General features: G+C 49.0%; 1 protein-coding gene across 1 annotated transcript; it reads left to right on the top strand.

The window, feature by feature from the left end:
- The first annotated feature begins 257 nt into the window (after window positions 1-257).
- ankrd12 (ankyrin repeat domain 12) lies at window positions 258-27993 on the top strand. Its single transcript, XM_084457818.1, has 13 exons — window positions 258-391; window positions 16404-16520; window positions 17368-17518; window positions 18645-18716; window positions 19143-19289; window positions 19740-19943; window positions 20109-20251; window positions 20814-20961; window positions 21316-25853; window positions 25971-26069; window positions 26227-26403; window positions 26504-26599; window positions 26754-27993. Exons 2-13 carry the CDS (start codon window positions 16461-16463, stop codon window positions 26937-26939), a joined length of 6021 nt encoding a protein of 2006 aa, XP_084313944.1. The 5' UTR covers window positions 258-391; window positions 16404-16460; the 3' UTR covers window positions 26940-27993.

The following is a 27993-nucleotide window of genomic DNA, read 5'->3' on the forward strand; positions in this document are numbered from 1 at the left end:
TACGTGTCAACAAAATGCACAAGTCTCTTTGACAAAATTAATAGTGACCATTCGACTAGTTCTTGGAGGGTTGCAATAGAAGATAAACCGCTTGACATACCCATTTATATCCAGCAGACGTAGCTAGACCTTTCAAACGCGGTGGGGCTCAAGCGACCATGTGACTGCTCTGGGCCAATCAGAGCGAGGGTTGCGTGTTCTGCTGGGCTTTTCTTGGAGACGACGGGCGACTGGGGATGTTTTCAAACCAGCAATAAGCTGGACAGAAACGTCACACAGCCGTATGCTACAGTTAACGTTTAATATTTAGCATATAACAGTTTATATTGCGTAATACATATTTGTGATTAAACCCGAATGAGCTCTCGGAACTAAATAAACCATTGGAAAGGTAAGCTTTAAGTAAGGTTTATGGTTTTTGATTCCCTGGGATCATAGGAAAAAGCCAGTTAGCCATCTGGCTAGTTGGATAGCTTGCTAGCTAACTTTAACGTAACTGCGTTCGAAAATGGAATGTTATTCCTTAGCGTGGGGTTTTAGTTGTATGCCACGTGTGTAACACATATCTGTGAATAGATTTAGTTTGGTTGTAGTAGTTCCTAAGTTACGTGGCAAAGCTGCTTTTGCAACAAGATTTGTTTTAATTTGAAGCTTGCTAGTTGGTATGCGCGGTTAAACGAAGGCGAAGCTAAGTGACAACTGGCTAGCTACCTAGCTACTGTGAGGCTCTGCTGGTTGCGGACAGCGCTTGCCTTGCTAGCCGAGCTAGCCTAGCGACTCGGGAGGGGGGACGGTGATAGGGCGGCCGGGAGGCTTTGTCTCCACGGGGTTGTTTTGTTCTCTGTCTGCAACAGTAGAAAGTGAAAAAATATTTGCTATGGTCCTTAATTGCGAATTAAGCTAATGTATCGTTTCGAAACATCCAACTTGCTACCTATCCTTGTAGTGCGGGGAGGTGACGTTTGACAGGGAGGTCGCATTAGCTAGGTAACGTTAGCTTTAACGTTAGCTAAGAATTTGAGCGCCCAAGTAACGCAGTCTGCTAGCTAGCTGATGTTAGCTGATGCGTGTACAGCCAGTGCACTGTTATATCTGAACTATACTAGCTGTAGTGGCATTAGAATAGACACATTCGTTACGTATCAGCAAGGACTGGTAGTGGCATTGACTTTATACATTGATTGTACTACTACAATTAGCTATGGGTTCTTCAGATCCAGTTAATGTGGAAGTATAACGTTACAGTTGTACTATCCATTACTAATATGGCATTACCAGTCTTACATTGGTCAATCTGTTAGGTTGTGTGATTGCAATGCATACGTTGTGATTGTTTTGTGTATTTTAAGAGTGCTACAATATTTTACAGAAGTGACTATCCATGACTATCCACTATCCAAAGACTGTTCCCACATTACATCAGCATTCAGTTATCAAGTCACCATGTCAACAATGAAGTAGAATATAATACGAATGCTGGTTTATGGGCTTAATAAACATAAGCCTGAACTGACAAAAGAATAAACTGCTACTTTTGAAGTATTTTATTGGTGCTGAGATCTGTCTCAATTGTCAGTGGATCATGAGGACCAAGATTCACCTGAAACAGGTTGACAATTCCTATATGTAGGCTAATGCAGCAATAATTCAAATGTTATAGTAGTAATGGGTACTTATTTCCAAGGGGAACTGCACTGCTACAGCACCCAAAGAACAAATCAACTTTGTTCAGAGTAGATACACATGTGCTATATAAATATGCAGGAATCCAATATACAAAAATGCAAATAAACAAATATCTCTAGGTACAGTGGGTTCCTTAAAAGGCCTAGATTGTGCAAACTTGATGCCATCAGAAAATTGTGTTTTTGAAATGAGAAAGTTCCAAGTAGAGTAATGGAGACTGGAGAGAGCTTCATAAAGGCTAGTTTTCTCAGTGCAGAAATGGACCACCCTGCCAGGCCCATGGAGATGGGGACAATGGTAATGATGGGATTCATTCTACAGAGGAAGGAATCTTTCCATTGTAATACCACATCAGCAAGTTCTTCTCAAGCAGACGCATCGACTTGCAGTTTGATACCACAGATGGTATGGTATGAGATTTGTAAGATAGGCTACCCTAAGCCTCCCAAGAATAGGCTGGGTCATACATGTATTATCACTAATTCAGCTGATGCCCATGTGCTTGAGCTGTGTGTTCAAGATCTGACATATTGACAGTGTAAACACTGTTTTACAATACTACTGTGGAGAGCTATGTGGTTCTCAGTGGTTTGGCTGGTGGGCGAGTGTCATCTTATCACGTGGCCCACAAATCCGTTGGATCTTTTTTTATTTGAACTCTGATAAAAAATGAGTCATCACTTCGCTAAAAAAGACATTGCCCTTTCTGCCTGTTACCTTTCCCGTGAGAGGCTGTTCTTGGCCGTCTGTGTCTGTTAAACTAACTGGGATACAGTTGTATTTGAGATTTGCAGTATATGGGCCCATGTAGGCCTAATAATTTAGAGCACACATTCAGAGCCCTCTAAGTTTTGCAGAAGTTAAAACTGCCTTTTGTATCAAACAGTGTTTGTACCAAAACATAAATCTCTATCCCCATATTGAGAATGTAGGCTACACACAACGACGAGGCTGTGGTTTCTGATGTGAACTCTCCTCCTGCTCCTCAGGCCAGCTGGCCTAATGTGAGACCTCACTCATGGCATTTGCAGCCATTGATGCGGTGGCCGGGCTCAGCTCCGGATAGTGAAATCGTTTGAGTTTCACTCGTCACTGCTGGGGATTCTGATCATCTGCCTCCTCTGTGATCTTGAACTGTGTTCCTCCTGCAAAGGAAAGTAGGCAGTGCGTGTCGTCTGACCTATTCACAGATGGTATGCCTCCATGTTTGAGTTCCTCCTTTCACTGTTTTGAATGAACAGAGTAGGCCTCCTCCGTGACTCTACAAGGGAAAACCCCTAAAACAGTCAAATCAAGTCTTGTTTTACTGCCCCATCTAGAAAGGCCACAGCGAATACAGTCGTTATGTCGTCCAGAATTCTACACCTCAAAATGCATATCTGCTATCAAACAATGAATCAGCAGGATAGATAGCAGATAGATTGATAGACACTTTATTGATTCCCAAGGGGAAATTGTTCCATCTCCTACAAATGGAGGAAAATGGTGTAGTATGACTTCCTGAGTTTTGGACTCCAACCTGGGTCCCAGCTTGTTGCTGGATATCCAGCTGCCTTGAATGAGGCTCTGCAACTGCAAGCAAAGTAGTCCATCACGAATTCATGAAATCATGTTCTTGAATCTGTTGTTGGCTTTCGCAGGCGAGTGAGTATGTGTCTGCCTGAGAGGGCCACACAGATACAGCTCAGTGAGTGTGCGGGAGCAGGTGTGTGTGGAGCCTCTGATAACGCAACGTGTGCTTGCCGTGCCAACAGCATAACGTGTGTTGTTTTTGTTTGGTTTCTCTGAGTGCACTTTATCTTGTGTTTTAAAGGCTGCATGCCGTGCTGGAGACTATCTGCTGGTGCACAGACCACATACTGGAAATGTAGGCTATCCAGTGTGTTTTATGGGTCCCTTTCGTGTGTGTGTGTGTGTGTAGACTTTATTAATCGATTTCTCTTTGTCTCTGCGGTTGTGTAGGACACATTAAACTATTCAGCTGTAAGAGAAAGCCTAGATGTTTCTACACCAGTATTATGATCTCTGCAAGTAGCTTATGTTCTCCCCATAGCCGTCCTCCTGTAGCTGTGAGGATCGTGTCCCAGCCTGAGAGTGAGCAGACTGTGAGGAGGCACCTCGCTGAAGTGTGGTGACCTGGAGATGACCACAGTGAACGTACTGACTGAAGGACAGTCCTCCCAGGCCTGTAAAACCCTCGTTTTGGAGGATTAGAAGTTTGACCAGTGTTTCCCCTAGTATTTTTTTCAGGGGGGGGTGGTAGGCCTCCCAAAACTACTGGTGTTGTCGCGGGGCGGGCATCTCACGGATGCATGGTGTCAACAGTGTCGTCATAGACACGCACAGTTAGGCATTTATCGGTGCATTTCTCTACACTGAGCTGTAATGAAACAAGTGCACATAACTTGGGCTAAGTAACACACACACATATTAACAATATTTATTTACAAAAATGTATGCAAAACAGCTGAAAAGAAATGGCAAAAGCATTGATGAAAATAAATAGCCTAAATGGGGGGAAATGGAAACTAACCCATTTAGTCCACAACACATAGCTAATGTGTGCCCTACATAGTTACTAACATCAGAAGACAGACGAAACTGTGGTTACATTACTTATGTAGCTAGCTAAAGCAACAGAATCTTTTAATTTCTCACCCCCAGTCAGAAAATGTCCGCTAGCTGCGATGATAATTTTTGCTATGTTAAACTCCATTGACATATGCAAAGCATGTTAGCCATCTAAAAGTTTGCTATTTTTTGGCTTTTGGGGTCTTGCGGGGTGGGGGGGCAGAATGGCTCAGAATGGTTCTTTGGGGGGTGATGCGCACACAATTTTGTGGGGGAATCCTCCGTTTTATGCCGAGTAGCCTACCAGCATATATATAGGCCTATATTCTTCGCTGTCGTTCTGACTGAGCTCATTTTTCAAAATCGCAGGAAATCTCCCAACATGACAGAAAGTGGATATGAAGCCAAAATGTTTAAGATACTGATAACCTGCCTATCAATTATCTTGATTACTGCTGGTCCAAACCATGGACAATGCAAGAAAGAGGGATGGGCTGCACTTGAAACAAGCTATCAAAGACATTTGGAGAGGATTTTAATTGATATTTTTATTCTATATTTTTAGCATTTTGGCACTGGTGATTTTCCTTTGGCTCTGGCTAAAGTCTCTTTGGGAGGCGCCAAAAATTCCTCTATGCAGGAAAAACCCTGCCGATGGAAACTCACTCCCACCGGTGCAGGTAAATCCTTGATTCCACAAATTGCACAGTATTTTGGCATTGTCGGTGTTCTTCTTCAATAGCAAATATAGCTAGATACAGGGTTTGACAAATGTTCTGAGTGACAAATGTTCGCTCGAGATGATGGCTTCCGCTGTTCTGCTGAATTCCGACTCCATTCGCCTCCTCCCGATAGCTCAGTTTTGCGCAATGCATGCTGGTCAATTGAGTCTTTCAAAATAACAGCCCCTGTAACCACCACATTGTCTATTGAGCTTATTACTAAAAATAATGAAATTTTCTGGTTTTGTTTAAATTAATTGTAAACAAGACACATTACATGTGTTTAGAGGCTACAAAATCATAGACTTGAATTTTCATTTAAGCTTGTTTGGCTGTCATTAGCTACATAGCTAGCTAACATTAGCTAGTCACGAGAGACAGTCCCAGTCACCTAATGTTAGCATACATGTAGCTTTAGATAACAAGTTTGCTTGCTGTGAATACGTTGGTTCACTGACTCCTGTCAACATGACATTAGCTAATTAGTAGTAACTGTACCTAGCAGAGAGAGTCCCCCACATTTTTCAGTTGGTTTTGTTGATGCACAGCAATAAGCAGATCCACCACTGAGACACTCTTGACACAAGCTGTTCAAGCACCATTCATTCTCTTATGCACTGTGCTATATGAGCCACCGAGGCTGATCTTACTCACGCTGTGTCAATGCTGATAATTTTATTGCAAAAAAGTTGTCCGTGCTATGAGCCACAATGGCTGATATTTTGTTAAGCGTTGAACCCTCAATGCTGATATTTTGTTGCAGATTAAAATCACTTTTACAATGTTTATAATGAATTTAATCAATATGGATTTAGAAACAGTCGCTAGCTACCTCAGTCAGGAAGCTAGCTACTGGAAGCCTAGAACTCTAGATAGCTAGCTGTTGTATAAAATCACCCGCCAAAGTATCTGGTGGCTTCCAAAACATACACGGCAAATTAAAAATATACCTGCGTTTGGTTCTTGAAAACTAGCTAGCCAGATGGATTGGACCTTCCGCCACCACAGCTACACTCCAGTCTTGTGGGAAACACTGAGTTATTCAATGTAGTTCAGTGAGGTAGCTGCTTTCACTAATCGATACCTGTTATCCTTAACAAACAATAGTCGATTCATTGCTAAGAACGTTCTGCGCCGGACTGCGCTTTGCCCGCTTCATTTTTTTGTCTTCCGATCGTTGAAATTTCCCGGCATCCCAATTAGCCTTCACTACATGGTGGGGTGCCCTCGTGTGCAGTCAGACCTTAAATCATGATTACATTTCACGCAACTCCCGTTGAAAATTGTCGTTCCCCCCAAAAAAGTTCTGTTCCATTAACAAGCAATTAATCGAGTAACCAAATCTTACTCTTATCGGCAATTAATCGATAGTCGATTAGCTATTAACATCCCTAGTAGCTGCCCATACACATCTGTCCTTAGTGGGAGGAGGTTTCAGGACCAGGTACATTACATAACTAGGTGTAGCCTGATGGGAAATAAAATCGCACTGGTGACAAGAAGTTGGACACATGATTGGACATATTTAGGCAAGGAAAAGGACCACTGGGTAACTAGACTTTTAAAACCGCTTGCAGAGATGTAGCTAGTCTAGGCTAAAGCCTGTGATCCTATCGACAGGCTCAGTAAGTCATCCTCGATAAGATCTTGACAGGTGTACACAGAAGACAAAGTCATGTCTGTGTCTTAATAGGAAGTGACACGTTTCCTCCCCTGTAGTTCACTCCTGTTTAGAACCTGCTGTCCACAAGTGGCTTATTTTCCCATGGGGGACTTAATAGCTTTCTGTCCCCTGCTATTAGGGCTGTGTGTGCCACACACACTCTTGGCATAATCTCCATGTTTGCCTTTGGTGTGTGTGTTGTGTGTGGCCCAAACACACAAGAAAAAAACGTTGGGTCAATCGTTTGGGGTCAGTCAATAATTATGGTTGCTCTAGATAAGGCCAGGCCCAAGCCCTTCAAAACACGGTGGTTGTTGTTGACACAGTATGGCCTTGACATCATGTAGGGGAGCTCTGCTTTCACACAAGTCTTTCACTTTGTCTTTGGTTAATCCCATTCTGTGTGTGGGTTTAACCAGAAGTTTGCGTAGAAATAGACCGGACCTAGGTCCTAACCTTTGCCCCCCTCTCTTTCTCCCTTCCTCCTGTTTTAACCCATAAGCAGTAGTAAATGGTTCATTGTTCTCGTCCACTGCGTGGGTATCTGTGATCATTAACCTACATTCAGAGCAGGGCGTTAGGCCTCTTAATGCCCTCTCACAGGGACGGCTGTGACCGGCTTATTGGGAGAGCCTCGGTGTCAAGGTCTGGGCTGAGCCTTATCCAGTTGCTAGTAAAGTAGGTAACCCTATTTGCTCTTGGGGAACACAGTTCTTCCCCCACGTGACCTTTGATTGCTCTTTGGGGAGTCTGTTCCTTCTAGGTTTTTGAGGGGAAAAGTCTTGTCCTACTCATTGTGTCACACTATCCTCTATTGTGCCATCCCTCACAGCTATAGGGTTCTGTAGAAGTCTGAAACTATTATGGATTGTTCATTCTTATATAAGAACACACACTGGCTGTTGGGGTTTTACAGAGACTTAATGCTTTGAGACTTAATACTATGAATGAATCCAGTGGATTGGTCAACGTGTTCGCGTACTTCCTTGCTATTATTTACTAATGTATGCCAGCTGTAATCCTTGCACATGCCATCCAACTGATGCTACTGACCACCACTGAAAAACCGTGGATATTAGGTCGCTGCAATTCAGAAAAAGTCGGAAGATATGAGTTCTAGCAGCACAGCCAGCGCAGCGGTGTGGGAAGCTAATTCGATGCGAGTGGGGGACGCAGCCCAGACTGCGTGGACGCATGTTTGGTCTGTCTCTGGTAAGGGCGGTGACTAGCGAGAGGTGAACCGACACCTTGGGGCATTTAGTTTTGCCCTTTGTTTGTTTGTCCATGTCGAAATAAACCGCCTGCTCAGACGACCCGACCCAGTCCCAGACGCCGTGTGTGGTAACGCGGAAGAGAGGAGCTTTGAGGCACTCGTCTCCCCTCTGTGTGAAGCCGCGTGTTGATGAATTTGAAGGGGAGAGGATAAATTTCAGGTGTTCGTCCAACTGACAAATTACAGTAAAGTATTCCTCTGTTCTCTGAATTAATTCTGAGCAGATTGAGTGATTTTGTTGTCAATTTTTTTATTCACTTGGTAATAAAGCTTACTTAAAAGGCTTCGACACACTACGAGGCCCAACATTGATTTTGTTTTATCTCAATAATTTGTAGTTTTGTGGTTTATCGCACTGGGTCTTGTGAACTGGCATTTGGGTCATGCTCCATATGACATATAGCCATTACTGGCAGCCAGTCTGTGACTCTTCATGTCTTGGTTCATGTTGCCACATACACATGTGGATTACTGACCACATGTTAAATCATAGGATTTTCCCCCTCCGCAGTAAAATAATTGAAGTGGACAGTTCTGGGGCGGGGAGCAGATTTACGTACATGCGTGTGTAGTGTACATGCTTGTCGCGTGTGTGTGTGTGTGTTTGTTTGTGTGTGTGTGTTTCCGTGTAGGGGTGTGTGTTGTGTGAGCGCATCGTCGTCGGCGGCTTGGCCTTGACTGTGGGTATTGTTGTCTCTCTCCTCTCCGGTCTCAGTAATCAGGCTTTGGCTCACGGCTTTGTCCTACCTCTCATTAGAGGGTCGGTGGGAGGAGGAGGAGGAGGAGACGGAGCGGCTGGGGGTGGGAGCGCTGGAAGGGACCTCCCCCATCGTTTAGCCTGGCACACAGGACGGCCATCACGTGACGCGCTGCGCTTGGTGTCGCATGCAGCACAGTCAAGTCTCCTTGAGCATATTATGGGATTCCGTTGCCGGGCATTGTCGAATACTGGACACAGCCTGAGCCTAATATTCTAAATATTGACGACTGGAGACAGGATTTTGAATTATTGTGGAGGCTGTAGAGCTACATTAACTGTATTTTTTACCCCCATTTTATTTGTTTCACGGACCTGAGAAGATGAAAACGAGCCCCAAGTGCAGCCATACGAAGGGGCCAGTGGAAAGCACATAGTTCCCACATGGTCTGGTGGCAGTAGCCTGTACTCCGGGAGGCGGGAGTGCTGGTGCTGGTGGTGGTGGTGGACTCTGTGCTGTATCAGGCTGTCTATTCTTAGCCCGCTCCCTCCCTGCCCCATCCTGCAGTCAGGGGATCAGGTTACCGTACTGCGAGCACAGTTCCCATCTCCCCCGGCGCCACACGAGCCCCGCCGCCACCTCCCCTCGCACAATCGCTGCTCACGCTAGGAAACACATGCGTGATGCGCACACACACACACACTCGGGTACCCGCTGTTCTGAGTACTAGCGTGTCTCAGTCCTACAGGGAAAAGTGTTATTGTTGTCATGACTCGTTCAGTTAAAAATAACAGGGAAACACCAGGCTGCAATACGGTTACCTTTTTACCAGGACTGGGGTGATTTGGCTGGTGGTGTGTTGATCATCTGTGAATTTGTCGGAAGCATAACAGTGAGTTTTGGAAAGCCCGACTCCAGCATGTATTCTTTGGCCAGATGTGATTTTTTTTTTCCTGCTGCTTCTTTGAGCATCTTGTCTCTGCCTGTTAAATTATTCACCATTCTGGACACGTAGAGGCCAAGGAACAGTCCTCCGCCTGACTGCCTACGTCACACCACGTTCCCTGGCTGTCTGTCTCACTCAACCAGAAGCACTTCAGGCCCTCGTCACATCCAGCTAGGAGCTTCCTCCTGCATGCACATAGGAGCCATGCATTCCAATAGCCTATTTCTTTGAGAGCAATGCGTTGCATCTAGCCTAGCCTAGGCCTGGCCTGTCTCTCCCAACTTTCTTTTCTTCTGTGGCAATGTGATTACGTTTTTGTATTTGTCTTATTTTTAGTGGTGAAAGTTATGATTGATTGTTGTTGTCGCCCGCCCTGCTGAGTGCTTAGGGGTGGGATTCTATAGGCGCCTCACGATTCGATGCAAATTTACTTTCATTATCTTTTATAAACAGCCTACAGTAGTAACAGCTGGAAGAGATGTGTCGACTGGAAGGTTACATTTGACAACATATTTCCCAGCATCGCAAAGAACCAACAAGAAAAGAAAGAAGAGTGTACCAGTAGCTAGGAATGCACCCACCGATATGAACATTTTGGACAATAATGATAACATTGCTGTTATGGCCGATAACCAATATTTATAGATGTCAATATGATCTGTATAAAAACAAGTTTCTATGATAATCAGATTTTGTACTGAAAAACATGTAAACACTGAATTTTAAATAATAATGTATTTATTTCCAAAACATTTGGAAAAGCCCATAAATCATACATTTGTCGCATCGTTTCCTCTGAAGTTATAGGGACAATTAAAACCGATATAGGCCTATTAAAAATCGTCCGATACCAATATGATTGTCGATATCGTGCATCCCTAGCATCTTGTAATAAATGAACACTGATTTTAGCATGTTCTGAATCACTTGATAAAAAACAGAGGGCGACTGTGCCTTTAAGAAATGGAAGTGAAAACTAAAGTGTGTGCTTGGCCAGTGTTCTAGCTCTCACTAGATAGCTTGTTTACAATTAATTTAATCAATATTTAATCAATCGCGAGCTAGCTCAGTCAGGAAGCTAGCTACTGGAAGCCTAGAACTCTCGATAGCTAGATAACTAATGTTGGATAGGGAGAGCTGAGTCACCAAACAATTACAGTCTTTCAAGAGGGAACTGCGATGCATCTAATAATCCCCCCCCACCCCTATGTTATGACATGGTTTGATCTTGCCCCTAGAAGGTTAATGGCAGTGCATGCAGAGGCTCATCCAGTCCTTAGCCAGTCACTCATGAGTGCAGTGCATGGAACGCCCAGCCAGTGACTGCCCAAATACCTGCGAGAATTATGGTCACACCCTCCCCACGCACCCCGGGGCCAGATTGGAGTAACGTCAGCGTTTTTCTCGTCTCATCCCTGGGTATCCGTGCTGCTTTAATACCCTGGTACACTGGCCTCTTTACACACACACACACACACACACTGTTCACTGTGGCCTGGTCCTGTTCATTCTCCCTATCAGCTGTCTGAATGACAATGCTGCATTATCTGCTGACTAATGGCTCCTGCTTTTGCTGGCTGGAGCCGCGGGCCAGGGAGGATCTGGCTTGATTAATAGGCTGAGGCCTGTGTCATGGACGTTTGCTACAAGATGTGTAAACATTAGCCTGACATGGGTCTTGATGTCCCCCTATTTCAGATGAAGAGAGAATGCAAGTACTGCCGAGATGAATAGGTAACCCGACAAGTACTTATTATTTACATCATGAAATAGCTTAAGCATTGGTGATGGTGTCTATTATGGATTTACAGAAATTAATAAGTGTGTGGCCAGTGTTGAAGGAACAGTCTGTGTGTGTGTGGTGAGTAGGGGTGTGACAAGATATCGTGCCACAAGATATCGCAATATAAAGACAATATAAAAAACTATTGCTTTTTTTTTTCTTTCTTTTTTTCTTAAGCCTATATAAAGCAACTTTGGGTACCAAGAAAAGTTCTATACAAACATAAAATGGAACTACAGGGCAAATAACAGCATTTTTTTGTATTTAGTGTTTTTCTGAAGAAAAAAAAAGAAAAAAAAACACTTTCCAGTCATATATTCATCATTCAAGTTTTGTTAAAAATATTGTTATAATATCGTATCGATATCGTGAACCCAATATCGTGTATCCAGGGTTCGAAATTAACATCCGCCAAGCGCTAAATGCGGGTATATTTTTCATTTGGTGTGTATGTTTTGGAAGACACCTGACACTTTGACAGGTGAGGTTTTCTTCAACAAACTATCAGCCTTTGTGGCTATAGCAAGGACAACTTTTTGTAGTAAAATGTGTGTGTGAAACAGCTGTAACATCTGCAATATATGCCAGGACAAAAAAGCCTATCTCGTGGGGGAAGCAAGATATATATATATATATATATATATATATATATATATATATATATATATATATATAAAAAACAGGTCAGGTCCAGCCTGGCTTATGTGTGTGGCTGGCTTGTTTCTGTTCAGGACTGGTACTGCCACTGAAATAGTTGTGACATGAAATAATGTCTGATAAATTAAGATAGGTCTTGTCGCCTGGACACATCAGTTCCAATGCTTCCAATGCTAATCCTGCACAATAAGAGCGAGATGGCCAGTTAGCTCATGAGCTCACAACAACTAGCAGCAGCTTCCATAACATTAATGGTAGTGGTCAGTGGCTAAAGCAGTTAGACTGATGATTCCTGTAACGTTAGCTATTTTGCTGCAATTGGTTCAACTTCTGTTTCTGGACAAAGGTAATGGATAAACCCAGATAACACAAGGCTAGCGGACCTACAGCGGGTCCCCGAGACTCCGCCCCCTCGTGTTGGAGCGGTTCGTGTGTAGTGCAGTTACTTCCGGGCAATCTCCATACACCCACTGGTGAAAACCGTCTCTCTCTAGCCCACTCGGGCTGAGTTGTGGAGTTCATGACATGGATAGTGGCGTAGTGGTGAGACTCCACCCGCTTGGGTCAGAGCTGATTGCCCAGAGGTCAGTGTACTGCGTTCAATCTCCTTGCACCCACTGGCGAAGACCGTGGGTCTCTAGCCCACTCAGGGGCTGAGTTGTGGGATCCTTGGCGTGAATAAAGCTTTGATTGATTGATTGATTGATAGTGGTGTGATGGCGAGACTCCGCCCCCTCGGGTCAGAGCTGGTTGTGGACAGTGTATCTCTCTCCGGGCCACCCACCTGACCCCCCCACTGTGTCTCTAGCCCACTCGAGGGCTGAGTTGTGGGGTCCGTGGTGTGGTGGTGAGACTCTGCCCCCTCGCGTCATATTGGGTCGGGGGCAGTGGAGCCCTCTCCGGGCTACCCACCTGCCCCCACCGGTGAAGACCATGTTTCTCTAGCCCAATCAGGAGCTGAGTTGTGGAGTCTGTGGCGTGGACAGTGGCGTGGTGGAAAGACTCCGCCCCCTCGCGTCATATTGGGTCGGGGGCTGTGGACCCCTCTCTGGGCTACCCACCTGCCCCCACCGGTGAAGACCGTGTTTCTCTAGCCCTCTCAGGCTGATTTGTGGGGTCCATGGCGTGGACAGTGGTGTGGTGGCAAGACTCCGCCCCCTCGTGTCATATTGGGTCGGAGGCTGTGGACCCCTCTATAAACCCTTTATACACATTATTTGACCTTTCAATTCTCTTCACTTACATAAACAGACAGTGAGTAAAGAAATATAATGTATAACTAACAGAAATACTTACACAAATAAACTAAATAGCCTAACTCAAATACTCAAAATACAAAAAATTGCTGAAACTGAACAAGGAACAGTCTATCAAAGCCTGTTGCTGCCCTCCTGTGGCCGAAAACGGTAAATACTCTTGTGGTAGCAACATAGAACTGCAGGTCAACAACGGGACCGGGCACATAGGGAGTAAGGCTGTGTCCACCAACGAGCTGTATGTAGCTGAATGGCGCAAAGCTTACAGCTGCGTAAAGCGCACTAGAGCCGGAGTTTAGAGCTGGCTAGGCTACTGATGTTTTACAGCTACGTTAGCAACGAGTGTCATGTTTTTGTTGACTGCAGATTAACTGCTTATTAGCCAAGTTAGGATAGCTAGCTAATGTTAGCTAGTGCTAACGTTCGCTATCTGCGGTTTTGCCAAAAACTGACCGCTGTCGTCATCAGAACAGCCGTTTACAGCCTGCGCTCTAGCTCAAAAAGTTAAACTTTTTTCAACTGCCAAAAAAGCCTGCTAAAATGCGCTTGGAACACAGCTCTCGTCTCTATAGCGCCCTAGAGCGCATTACCCATTGTAAACAATGAGAAAACAGCGCCAGCTCTAAAATACAGCTTGCCGGTGGACACGCACCCAGGGAGGGAACCAGGGAGTGACAACTGCTGGGCATTTGATATTCTAGGTGCGCTGGCTTACAGCCACGCACAAAAATGTTTCAACACAATGCGCGCAGTCTTTCCCACACACACACTCTCTCTCTCTCTCTCTCTCTTTCTCTCTCTCTCTCTCTCTCTCTCTCTTTCTCTCTCTCTCTCTCATCCTTTCCCCAGCGCGCGTAGCTGTTCTCTTGCATGCAAGCTGGAGCAAACAAACATAATTGCAAACGGTCTGAAAGGTAGTTTGCGGTGAACGAAAATAGATGTTGGACTGAGGGAAATGTGTTCTCAGTTCCCACATGGGGAATTCAATTCGCGTGTAACTAACACGTCAGGTTGCAGCACGCTATGTAGTCTACGTTCGTTGGCGGGAGCGGAGTCTCTGGATTGTAACTCAGTTCTCGGACTCAGGATGGTGTAGAAAGTGGGCGCTACTCCGGTTATCTCGCTAAATGATGTTGTGCGACCATCAATGCACGCACATGGTATTGTTTACATACTGTAATGATCAAGTAAATATTGAGGTAGAAAAAAAAATTGTGTTGAGGCCTAATTTGATGGATTGAATGTATTTAAATCGAAACTGTACTATACCAGCTGCCATAACAAAAAAACAAAACGTGTATTGGCAGATATGACTCAGACGATCACGTTATCGGCCACAAAAAAAACCTTATTGGTGACTAGAAAGCATTATCGGAATTCTCTGATCTCATATTTTACTGCCGATTCCGATTGCTGGCTGATCGATCTGGGCACCCCTAGTCGATGGCTAGAAAGTCAGTTTGCCCAGCTGGTGTGGTTATAGGGTTCATTCCTATCGAATAGGTAGTGTACTAGCTTGTTATAGCAATAGGTTGGCTACTTGTCACTGTAGATGAATATTTTCAGTGGACCGGTACCCCACCTGTACTGTGGAGCTGTGGCACCAGGAATCTGCACTGTTTTTATTCACTACCATAATGTGTTATGCAGATTCAATGTACCATATGTCTACACAATACAAAAAGGCTTCATGTAAATGTCATTTTTTGGATGGTTAAAAAAAGGGTTGGCAGGTAGAATTTTTCATCTACCAGACATTTGGCTGGTTAGCTAAAAAGCTAATTTCTCCGCCTGTGTGTAACATATTGTACTGAGAGATGAGATTAGTGTGAGATGAGATTAGTGTATCGCCACCCCCCTAGTGGCCAGTGTGGAACAGTCTGAGTGTGTACTAGGCTGAGTTTGTTCTTCCAGTCCGTCTGCTTTTGCTGTCATGGTTTGTTTGGATTGATCTAGAGCAGGCCTAATGTTTTTCTCTAATCCTTTAATAGGCGTAGGCCACCACTGTTGAACTTGTTAATCTCATTTCATGTCAGTTGCACATAGATCTCAATGGCAAGTTCTATTACAGACTACCTTCTCTATCTCTTCAGAATCATTGTTGAAGCAGTGCTGTGAACATGGCACGGCCTTCATTTTATTATCAATATCTTTGTCATCTGCATGAAAAGAAGTAACTTCGTATGACTGCTGCGCACACACTCACCACGGAGTTCCTAGTCTCCAGTGTTGGATGTAAGGGTACCAATGCCCCCCCCCCCCCCCCACCGGCCTATAAGCACCCACAGTACCTCCGTTCATCTTCTCCCTGAGAGGCTGGACTACGTCAGCCTAGGAGCGTGGCAGACCACATCACAGGCCTTCTGGCCAGGCTGACGAGCAGGCCTGTCTGCTGTTGGGTTGTTTCCTCTCACACAGGATCTGAGCCCCTAAACCCCTGTGATTCATGAGCCTGCTTTCCCCTGTGCGCGCTGTGCTGTGTGCGCGGCAAGATCGCAAGTAGTGGAAATCTTTAGGATTTCCCCTCTGTGATTCTGAGCCATGACTAGTAGTCGGGAACGTTTCACGAACCGTCTCGTTGTTATGTTTTTGCAACTTGTGTGTCGTGTGTGAGCGTTGTTGATTTAGTCTTTCCAATATGCTCAGATTACAGCAGTCGCAAGGTTTAGGCCTTTTACTGATATGCTGGTCTTTCGAGGGTTGACGGTTTGAGTTAAGTTGCTCATATGCTGGTCTTTGGGGGGTTCAGGTTTGAGTTAAGTTGCTCATATGCTGGTCTTTGGGGGGTTCAGGTTTGAGTTAAGTTGCTCATATGCTGGTCTTTGGGGGGTTCAGGTTTGAGTTAAGTTGCTCATATGCTGGTCTTTGGGGGGGCTCAGGTTCTTTTGAGGGTTGAAGTGTGAGTGAAGCTACTCATGCTGGTCTTTTGAGGGTTGAAGTGTGAGTGAAGCTACTCATATGCTGCTCATTTGAGGGTTGAAGTTTGAGTGCATGTTGAGTATCTGAAAACATAATCGCATCCCTTGTTTGTTTTGTTTTTTCGCATTGCACTCCCACCGTTTAAAGCCCTTCAAAAACACCGGTGGGCCGCTGGCCCTGATCCGGCTTCCAGATGCTCAACTCCGCCACATCTTCTCCTACGTTGTAGGTGCATGATGAACCCAGTGGGCCGTAGCGGTCGCAGCTAGTCGCACGCCGCCACACCATGGCCAAACCTGGGAGTGATCGAGATGGAGCCATGGTGGACAAGCAGGCGGGTAAGAAGGTAAGGTCCCGGTCCTACTAGGGCTGGGTTTCAAAAATCGATTCAGCGATTCTGAATCGATTCTGAATCAAATGATTCCGAATCGATTCATGAATCCCAAAATCGATCTTTTATTTAATGAATGAATGAATAAATGAAGGAATGAATAGTTCATTAATTCATTCAATGATTCATTCATTCATTCATTTTTGGAAATCAGTATCGATACCCAGCCCTAGTATTGATGTGTTGCATAACTTGGCAGTCATGTAATTTAGGTTACAGCTAAAAAAAACACACAAAAACAGGTTTTAGTAACACTAACCGAATCGATATTGAATCGAATGAAATTGAATCGTGATAATCGATTCTGAACCTTGTGAATCGGAATCGAATCGATCCTTGAAATTCGACTCGATACCCAGCCCTAAGTCCTACCATGTGGTACGCCGCACCTTGCAGTAGACCTCAGACCGTCCGATTGTATTCCAGTTGACCTTCCACCGGCCCACGGTAGCTAGAACTACCCTGGGAGTATTCTCTGCCTATCTCTGGCTATTATTGTTTGTTAAGTTCACCGTCGTCTTTGCCAAGGCTGTCTTGAGTCTGAAAAACGCAAGACAAAGCAGAAACAAATGTGGGTGTAGCGTGACCACTGGGTCTGGTTAGTGTCAAGTTTAGGCAACCTTTAGTCCAGTTTGAAATATTATCCACATGCTGAAGCCAGGGCGTCGTAGGCTGTCAGTTTTGGGTTGTTTACAGTGCTTAATGAATGGGTTTGCTATCAAAGACTACACCCCCTCTGTAATGGGGGGGGGGCAGCGATTTGCTGGATTTGACTGAAATATAGATTTTCCTTTTATTCCAGAGCAAAGATAAGATATCCCCGTTCACCAAAACTCCCAAGCTGGAGCGGAGTGAACTACTGGGGAAGGAAGGAAAACCGAAGTCTTCCATGAAGCGCAAGCTCTCCTTCACCGCCAGTCCGCCCCGGCCCGAGGAGCGAGACTCGGACACAGGTAGGAGTCCTGACTCTGGCCGCCCCGCTGCTGCCGTTGGCCTGTTGCCATGGCTCCACACTGCCTCCTGGTGGTGGCCAGCGGTAGAACCAAGGCTTTTAGGATCATCTGTATATTTACCCCCCCCCCCTCCAGCGTGAACTTAATAAAAGGAACTTAACTGTTTTAACCTGCTGAGAGGATTTAGTCAGAGGTTAGGAATTAGTGCCCGTGCCTCTTAGTAACTTTAATGACAATAATGTCATGGAAGGTTCTGTTCGCAGCCATGACATTAGCTTTTTGGATAAAAACAATCCTGTTGTCCAGCATTCACTTATACTAAGGAGACCAAAATCTTCTGAAAAACAGAATGTTGTCTACTAGTCATCCTGAAGAGTGTCTGGACTAGCGTGGTCATTTAACCTAAGCCCTAATCTGTAATAATCTGTGTGTTAGGACCAACAATGGAAGGATTTGCACAATTATATAGTTAAGGTCAGATAGTGGATCTGAAAGAGCTGAAGCTTGTGTATTTTTAATTACAGTAGAACAAAAAATCACGAGGCTTTTTTTCTTGTTGTGTTATTGTCTAGGGGACGGTTGAGCTCCTAGTGGCTTTCATTCCACATTCCATCATACGAGTAGCGAAGGACAGGACATTGATTCCACATCCTGCCCCTTGACAGAAAACCTTGTCTCCAGCCGCGATTTGCTATTTAGGAGGATAACCTTTAGATACACCGCTAGTGAGCCTCCTCCTTTGAGAGATATTGTAATAGACTCAGTAAGGCATTTCACTGACGAAGGACCCTTGCTTTGAAACGATGCCCTCCACCGACCCTCCATCTTCACCAGCAGCCCCCCACCCCCATGCTCTCACGGTTCATAGCCTTATCTGTGTGTGTGTGTGTGTGTGTGTGTGTGCGCATGCTTGTGTCTGTGCGAGCTCGTGTGTATGTCTGCGTGCGAGCCTGTCTCTGTATTCGTGCGCGCGCCTGCCTGTGTTCGTGCGCGCCCGTGTCGCTGTGCGCGAGAGAGTGAGCGTGCGTTAATGCAGTGCTTCCCCCCTCCCCTCCCGCTCTATCCCCATCTCTTTCTCTCCCTCCCTCCCTCCCTCCCTCCCCATCCTCTCTGCTTTGCTCTGTAGATGACTCAGACCCAGGCCAGTCGGGTGAGACCTGGGGGGAGAGATTAGTGCCTCCCTGCAGGATCTACGCAGGTAAACGCTGTACCCCTCAGCCCTGCCTCAGTCCTCCGCCTCGGTCCAGTCGTCCTCACTGCTATGCTGTAACACGCACACACACGCGCGCGCATCTCGACCTGCCTCCGCCCCGCCCCCGGCGCACGCACATCCGCGTTTAACCGGCGGACGGAGAGGGCGACCCCCAAACAGCGCTGCAGGCGCTCGCCTGGCATCCGAAAACCATATTTAGAGAACGCCGCACTCGATGAACCTTTTTTTTTATTTTATTCATGCGTGATCGAGATTCGCCGCCCATACACACACACACACAGACAGGAGGGAGGGGTTGGGAGAAAGAAAACACTGAGTCATCTTTCAGACGGTCGTGCCGCCAGGAGGAGATATTGATGCTTGTCCGTCCTGCTCTGCGAATCGCTAACCTCCCCCCTCGATCCGCCGCAGACAAAGAGGGTCCAGACAAGAAGAAAGTGAAGAAGGAGCCGGGAGGGAAGAAGTCGGCCTCCGCCAACCTACTGTTCGGCTACCCCCTGTCGGAGCGCAAGCAGATGGCCCTCCTCATGCAGATGACGGCGAGGGACAACAGCCCAGGTCTGACTCCGTGCCCTGTCTCCTCCTCTTCCTCCTCTTCCTCCTCCTCTCAGATTTACAAGATGTCGGGTCGGTCGCTGTGTTTATCCTAGGGACACCTCGGTATGCAAGCCTGGTAAAGACTCCTCGTAGTGTTTATTTCAAGAGAATAGACTTATCAGTCTGTTTGATTTAGGCTTATCAATAGAATGGACTTATCCATCTATTTGAATTCGGCATATCAATAGAATAGACTTAATCAGACTTAATCTTTTGAAAGTAGTGTTTGGTTTGTTAGTGTGTGGTTTGTTAATGTCCTTTGAGAGGTGATTTGATGCCACTACCTTTATTACTAAGTGTGTGGCGTCCCCCCGTCCCCCCACCTCCCCTCTCTCTGCAATCGTTGCTTTGTTGAACGCTGTGCTCAAGCGGTCTGTTCCCCGCCTCCCTCTCCCCCTCCGTCTCCTCCAGACTCCACTCCCAGTCACCCCTCACAGGCCCCCCCGCTGCAGAAGAAGCTCCCCAGCAGCACGGCGTCCCGACAGAAGGACAAGGTGAACAAGAGGAACGAGCGCGGGGAGACGCCGCTGCACATGGCCGCCATCCGCGGGGACGCCAAGCTGGTCAAGGAGCTCATCAGTCTCGGCGCCGACGTGAACGTCAAAGACTTTGCAGGTGAAACTCCACCCGCCGCCGACTCCACGTCTAAACAAAGCTGTTTATTTTGTTGTTAGCGTACGGCGCTCGCCTCGACGGCAAACCCGCGGCGCGTTTCTTCGGGGACCGGCGGCGCTCTGTGTTCACGCTCACACTCTTCTCTGTGTGTGTGTGTGTGTCCAGGCTGGACGCCACTTCATGAAGCGTGTAACCTCGGCTACTACGACGTGGCGAAGGTCCTTCTGGCGGCGGGGGCGGAGGTCAACACCCAGGGTCTGGACGACGACACGCCGCTCCACGACGCCTCCAGTAGTGGCCACAAAAATGTAATGAATTTCAACCTCAGAGTCCATGCTAATTATATGAGATTACACATTTTCTCACCCTGCAGCTCCAATCTACGGAATTTTAAAAAATCATGCAGGCATAGATGCATATTAAACGCTTATGTTCAAATTTCAATGATGTACTGTAACACAAACCCCCTTTAAATGCAACCGGATTTTGTCATAGTGGGGCGGCTGTAGCTCAGGAGGTAGCACGGGTCGTCCAATGATCGTAGAGTCAGCGGTTCGAATCCCGCCTCCTCCTGTCCACATGTCGAAGTGTCCTCGGGCAAGACACCGAACCTCAAATTGCTCCCGATGAGTAGGCTATCACCTTGCATGGCAGCTGCCGCCACTGGTGTGTGAATGCGTGTGTGAATGTGTGTGTGAATGGGTGAACGAGAGGCCACTGTAAAGTGCTTTGGATAAAAGCGCTGTATAAGTGCAGTCCATTTCCCATTATTTATATAGTTTTAATCCAGGCTTCCAGTGTTCCCTCCCACGTTGTGTTTACACTGGCGCCGCCTCATAAACTAACCGCCGACTGTGACGCTTCATCTAGATTCTGAAGCTGCTGCTGCGCCATGGGGGCAACGCCTTCCAGGCCAACAAGCGAGGGGAGCGGCCCGTGGACGTGGCGGACTCCCTGGAGCTGGAGCAGCTGCTGAAGGGAGAGACGCCGCTGTCCGACTCGGAGGACAGCTCCTTAGGTACCGAGGGATGACAGTGCGGGCTCCGGGATCAACAGGCCGCCCCCGCTCGAGCCGTTTCCTTCGCTCGTAAACGTGTCGGAACGAAACGAACGAATGAAACGGTATCTAGGGCAGCTTGTCACGTAATTGCTTACAGAAGGCCTCACTGCAGCTGCTGCTTAGAAATATGGCAGTTTACACCACCCGTTGCCAATAGGATTCTCATTCCAATAGTACAAAGAATATTTTGTCCTTGTTACAAACATCCACATCATACAATGTATCTGGAACTGATAAGACGTTTTATCTGTTTGTTATGAACTTGGATCAGGCGGAATTTTTCATTTCTTCTCTTCTCCTCCATCATCACAGAGTCTGAGAACCCGCCCTCGGTGAACCCCTCCAGCCTGGACGACGACAACATGGAGGACTCGGACGCAGACAAAGACTCCGACGACAAGCAGGCCACCGTCAAAGCCTCGTCCTCCATGTCCGGCCTGGACGAGTACGAGTTCAAGGACGAGGAGGACGAGGACGACCTGAGCAAGGCGTTCAGCGACCGGCACGCCCTCCGGAGGGAGCAGCGGGAGAAGGACGAGAGGGAGAGGAACCATTTCGCGGCGAAGCAGAGCGGCAAGGCAGACGCCGGCGGCAAGCCGAAGAAGCCGAGGATCCCGCGCGTCCTGTGCTGCAGCACCGACAGCTCCAGTGACGAGATGGAGAACCCGCCGGAGAGAAGGAGCTCCCCCACCTGCTCCCACGGCTCGGACGCCCGAGGGAAAAAGGAGAACCCCGGCCTCGCTGCCGAACAGAGAGACAAGGGCAAGGTGAAGAGGAAGAGCAAGAGCCTGAGCAAGAACAAGGAGAACCAGGAGGACGGGAAGGAGAACAGCAAGGCCCTGGGGTTCTCCGCGGCGGAGGGCGCCGACAAGAGCCGCGACGAGGACTCCTTCAAGATGTCCTTCAGCCCCAAGGACGACACGTCCGTCCACCTGTTCCACCTGTCGTCGGTGAAGTCGCCCAAGCTGAACCACGGCGCGGCCGACAAGCAGCCCACGCCGCTCAAGCAGGAGAACGCCAAGACGTGCGCCCCGGTCGGCGACGGGCCCTGCCAGGTGGACGCCGCCAAATACAACCACTACGCCGAACAGAACTACTGCACGGAGAGCACCAGCAGCAAGGGATGCAAGCACAAGGAGAAGAGCAAGCATCACCAGAAAGACATGGGCGCCGACGGCGAAGACGGAAGCTCCAGTCCGTATAAAGACGTGGGCGCGGGCAACAGCGTGGACGCGGCCGAGGGCGCCTTACGGAAGACCGACAAAGACGGCAAAGTGGTCAAGAAGCATAAATTAAAACACAAGGAGAAAGACAAGCACAGGAGAGACTACGAGGGGGAGAGGAGCCGGCACAGGCAGAAGGAGACCAGGAAGGACGCCCACCGGAATCTGGAGTTCGACCGGGAGTTCTGGAAGGAGAACTTCTTCAAGAGCGACGAGAATGACGAATCCCTGCCGGCGAAGAAGGATGCGGACGACGCCGGGTCTCCGCCGAAGCTGCCGGACGCCTCCACCGCCAAGGAGGAGCGGGGGGCGAAGGACAAGCACGCCGGCGGCAAGGAGAAGAGGCAGAGGGAGGAGCGAGAGAAGGACAGGGGGCTGAAGAAGGAGAGGAGGGAGGAGCGGGGGAAGGAGGCGCGGCCCGCCGAGCGCGACGAGAGGCCGGACTGCCACGGCTCGGCGAGGATCCCCGAGGAGGCGCCGCCTCACGCCGGCGTGAAAGACGAGCCGGAGGACAGACCCGTCGCCGGGATCCCGGCTGATCAAGACCAGCCGGACCCCTCCGAGAAAGGCTCCGCGCGCGAAAAGTACGACAAGCGGCTCCCCGGCAAGGAGAAGGAATCGGAAAAACCGGAGAAAAGGCATCCGGACAAGGAGAAGAAGGTCAAGATGGAACACAGCGACCCGCAGAACTCCCTGGACCGCCTGAGGGAGAAGGAGAGACCGGCGGCCGGCTCGTCTCACTCACCCGGAGACAGACCCCACCGGGAGGGGGATAAGCTGAGGTCCTTGTCTGTGACGAAGAAGCACGAGGAGAGCAAGAAGAACAAGGAGAAGCCGGACAAGAGGAGCGACCGGGAGAGGGAGCACAGCGGGGGGGAACACCGGGAGAAGGACAGGACGAGCTCGGACAAGCGAGGGAAGCCCCCCGAGAAGACGGCGGACCACGGCAAGCCGGACCGCCTGAAAGAGAAAGAGAAAGACTGCGACAAGAAGAGGAAAGAGAAAACGAAAGAGGGCTCCTCGTCGTCCGCCGGCTCCAACCTGAAGCTGCTCCTGGAGGAGAAGAAGGGCTACGCGTCCGAGGGCGCCAAGGCAGCGTCCGCCAAAGCCAAGGAGGAGGTGGCGAGGACGCCGGAGAAGGACCGGGAGCGCCGAGACCGGGACAGGGACCCCGAGAGGCACCGAGATCGGGAGAAGGAGAGGCACAAAGATCGCTCCCAGCAGGGCAAGGCTGCCAAGACCAAGCCCGGCGAGGCCGAGGGGGGAGACCGGGTCAAATCCAAAGCCTCACCGGCCGCCCGGGACCCCCGGCCCAAAGAGAAGAGGCTGGTCAACGACGACCTGATGCAGACCAGCTTCGAGCGCATGCTGAGCCTGAAGGACCAGGAGATCGAGCAGTGGCACCGCAAGCACCTGGAGAAGATCAAGCAGAAGGAGAGGGAGCGGCTGAAACAGCGCCCCCCGGCGCCGGACCCGGGGAAGGTCAAGAGCAGGGACAGGGCCGCCAAGGCCGAGCCGTGCGCTAGCAAAGAGCTCCTGCGCTCGAAGAGCTCCGAGGGCCCCGAGGCCCCCGGCAGAGACAAGGCCCCCAGGGACAGCGCCAGCTCCAGGACGCTCTCCCTCGACAGCAAGAGCCTGTCCGCGGTCAGCGGGAGGCTGATGGCCGGCATGGAGAACAGCCTGAGCCGGTCGCCCAGGCCGGAGAGCGAGCGCTCCGGCCTCATGTCCAGGTCCGTGTCCATGATCTCCGTGGCCAGCTCCGAAGACTCGTGCCAGGCGACCACGCTGACGCCGAGGCCCGCGGAGTACGACTCGGACCTCACCCTCGAGGCCTCCGACTCCCAGCCGCCTTTCCTACAGTCTTCCCTCCTGCTGCAGGCCACCCGCTCACCCGTCGTACACGACAAAGACGACGGTCTCCCCGACGCCGCCCAATGTAACCGAACCCCGCTGTCGAGCAGACACGCGTCGCCTTACCTCAGGGCTATTCTTGACGAGGATGCCAACTCGGTATCCGCCGAGGGTAAACCCTTCGAAGCTCTGCCGAAGGCCGGCGCGCCCGCCCAAACCGGCGAGGAGCCCGCCAACGCTCCCGCTTTGGACGCCCCCGCAGATACGGAAGAGACGCCGTGCGGTCAGGGTTCGACGGCGCCTAACATCCCGAGCGCGAGGTCGGACGTCGTCGACGTCGTCCCCGAGAGCAAGGCCAACGTTCCCGGCGTCCTCCCCCCGCAGGCGCCGAACGTCCGGGACGTCAAGGACTCGACGCAACCTCCGGCCGGCCAATCGCAGCCCAGCTTTCCGCAGCCGGTGGGAGTAGAACAGAAAGGGCCTTCGACCTCTGACCCTCCCTTAATGCAGGAGGTCAAGTGTCTCCCCGCGGACAGCCCCGGTGTGGATGCCGAGTGCGGCAACAAGGAGCTGCCCCCCGCGGAAATGCCCCTGCTGTCGGCGGCGTCTCTGACCGCTCCGCCGCCATCTTTCTCTCTTAACACTAAAGCTTTGGCGGAGGCGTGCTGGCAGCCCAACGAAGCTCCTCTGAATATGGAGGTTTCTCACGCTGAGGCGGGCGCAGCCCCGGGTCCTGACTGCAGAGATAAAAGTCCTCTCGAGGGCGCCACCGGCGGCGCCGAAAACCTCGCCGGATCCGAGAGCGTGGAGAGCGTATTGGGAAGCTGCAGGGCAGAGAGCACGAGCAGTCCGGTTCCCTCCACCAGCACCCAAACGCCGAGCACCAGCGAAGAGGAGCCCGGGCCAGGGAAAACCGTCGCCGAGCCCGGCGACCTTCGCGAGGACGTGGACGTGGACGGCCATGACTGTAAGAAATCCCGACTCGCCGGCGACACGGCGGGCCCCTGCGGCGATCCTCCGACCGACAAGAGCGAACATGTCCGCCCCACGTCCTCCTCCGCCAGCCCCGAACACAAGGGGGAGGACACGGCCGACGCCCCTCAGAGTACGGAGAGCAGGAGTACAGACGGCGAGATGACGCCGGCGAGGACGGTGAGCGAGAAAGAGAATTCCTCAACGGAGGGCGGCCTCGCGCCGGAGAGCTCCCCCGACGGGGTGGAGCCGTGCCCCGAGCCGATGGAGGTGTCCCCCGCGGACGAGAGGCCGGAGGCGGTGCCACCGGGAGCCGGAGAGTCGGGTCAGAGCGCGGCGCCTCAGACGGACCTGAGTGGGAGCAGTGCCTCCGGGAGCTCCTCCCCGCAGTCGGGAGACCGCGACTCGGACTCGTCCGGGGCCAAGGCCAAAGTGCGGTCCTCGTTGGACGAGGAGACGGACATGCAGGTGACCCACCCCCGCAAGAGGAAGATGCCCAGGGTGTCATCATCATCATCCTCCTCCTCCCTGGGCTGCCCGGCCGCCCCGCTGGGCAAGGACAAGCCCCAGCAGTCTCTGGCGGCCATAGTGGACTCGGTGAAGCTGGAGGAGATACAGCCTTACCAGACGGAGAGGGCCAACCCGTACTACGAGTTCCTCCACATTCGCCGGAAGATCGAGGAGAAGCGCAAAGTCCTGTGCAGCGTCATCCCCCAGCCCCCACAGTTCTACGACGAATATGTGACTTTTAATGGATCCTACCTCATAGATGGGAACCCACTCAGCAAGCTGTGTATTCCTACAGTGAGTCTGCTGTTTCTTTCAAAGACAGTACGACAACAACTATAGACAACAAATGCTACAAATGGACTGCCTCGATTTGATGTTTCACTCCCTTATCATTTATTTGTCTTTTAACAGATAACTCCACCACCATCTTTGCCTGAGCAACTGAAGGAGATGTTCAAACAGCAAGAGGTTTTCCGCATGAAACTGCGCTTGCAACACAGCATTGAGAGAGTATGCGTTTCTATTATTCTGTTTCCATACTTATTTTCACAAAATGGGCTATTGCCTAACTGACATCTATGATGTGTTTTTTTTTTATTATTTTTTTATTTATTTATTTATTTTTTAATCTATCTATGTTTGACTCAACTCCGTTTTTTTCCTTCAGGAAAAGCTGATTGTTTCTAATGAGCAAGAGGTCTTACGAGTCCATTACCGGGCAGCAAGAACACTAGCCAATCAGACGCTTCCTTTTAGTGCCTGCACAGTCCTCCTGGATGCTGAAGTATATAACATGCCTCAGGATGTCCAGGCAAGTGGCATGATGTCACATTCTGTAGAATCAGTAAGTTGGCACCTGGCGACAATGAATTCAACAGAACCCAAATGTGCCCGGTCTGGGAAAGTTGTCGTGACATTCCTCGTGTTTTGTGTTGGGTCCTCAGGGCGACGAAGGTAAAACGTCAGTGAGAGATCGGTTCAACGCCCGGCAGTTCATGTCCTGGCTGCAAGATGTGGACGACAAGTTTGATAAACTAAAGGTCAGATCTTCTATTAAAGTGTACTATCACCAACGCCCAATAAGTGTTGATACAGTAATTGATGATAGTACATTAATCAATGGCCAATAATGGCACAGTCCTTTTTTTTTTGTTGCCAGGCAGAAAGTACAATGAATTTGTCTCCCTCCCATAGACCTGCCTACTGATGAGGCAGCAGCATGAGGCGGCCGCCCTGAACGCCGTGCAGCGTCTAGAGTGGCAGCTCAAGCTACAGGAGCTGGACCCCGCCATGTACAAGTCCACCAGCATCTTCGAGATCTCAGAGTTCTACATCCCTCTCGTGGAGGTCAACGACGACTTCGACCTCACCCCCATATGATCGGCCAGGGCAGAGGGTGCTCATTTAGCGCTCGTCGAAGGTGCCAGAGAGAGGGGGGGGGGGTGGGGCTTGCGCGTTCAAGGAAAGGGAAAGCAACGTGAAGCACTTGTGCCAGAGAGCACTACACATGAGCATTTAGTCCAGAGCTCTTATAGTGAAAACTAACACACTCCTCCCCCTCCTAAGAGGTGACAGGCGCTTTGTCTACTCTGAGTAGAGGCCTGTGGTCACCGGGGCCCAGACCACACACACTTAGCCCAGGGGCAAGAGGCCGGGGGCGGGCAGCGCTGGGAGCTGCTGTCTGGTAAGAGTTCCAGGTAGAGCAGAGCAGGATGGAGACCATCACCGGCCACTACTCCTCACTGAAAGCAGGGTTATAAATGAAATATTTCAATTCTTCTTTGTTTTTAAGTGAGTGTTCATACATAATGTACAGACTGTGCTCTTAATTTTTTTTAACTTATTTTATACATACAGATTGTGCATTTGTAAATAGCCATGTAATTATCGTTTTAAACTTGTAAAAAAAAAAAAAAAAGGAAAAAAAAGTGATAGATATTTTGATTGTTTGACTTTGTTTTGTCTAATGTTTTGATGGACCAAAGTTGGTTTTTATATTGTCCTCTTTGTTTGTTGTCGTTATCGTTGTTGTTCTTGTTCTTGTTGTTGTTGGCTTAATCTTAAGCATGTGTTGAATTTGTGTTTTTATTTTGCTCCGTTTCCTCTCTTCCGACCTGGACTTCCACACCACAGCTGGTGTTCTTTGACTTGTGATTTCAATGCTGTGCATGCGTTGCAGGTTTTGTACTTTTTTTCCTGAAAAGCTGTTCTGTGGACTATTATTGTGAGGTTTACTGAAGTGTTCCGGCTTTTGCTCCATTGTGTTCTGTCCTTTTGCAACACTGTGCAGCCTCACTCCTTGTGTTGTCCGTTGTGTCTTGCGCACATTAAAAATGTTTGTTGTGGCTTCTGAGGGAATAACATACTTTTACAGTTTCAATGTGAGATCACAACAAACCTATTTTTTCAACATATTGCCTTTTGAACAATAGTT

Source organism: Borostomias antarcticus (assembly GCF_949987555.1).
Source record: "Borostomias antarcticus genome assembly, chromosome: 24".
Classification (NCBI taxonomy): Eukaryota; Metazoa; Chordata; class Actinopteri; order Stomiiformes; family Stomiidae; genus Borostomias; species Borostomias antarcticus.

Excerpts from the sequence above, each read along its gene's own strand:
- ankrd12 (XM_084457818.1), top strand. The coding sequence starts at position 16,461 with ATGGCCAAACCTGGGAGTGATCGAGATGGAGCCATGGTGGACAAGCAG. Across the intron at positions 19,290-19,739 it reads GGCGAGGGACAACAGCCCAG|ACTCCACTCCCAGTCACCCC; the intron begins GTCTGACTCCGT and ends CGTCTCCTCCAG. Across the intron at positions 26,404-26,503 it reads TGTCACATTCTGTAGAATCA|GGCGACGAAGGTAAAACGTC; the intron begins GTAAGTTGGCAC and ends TTGGGTCCTCAG.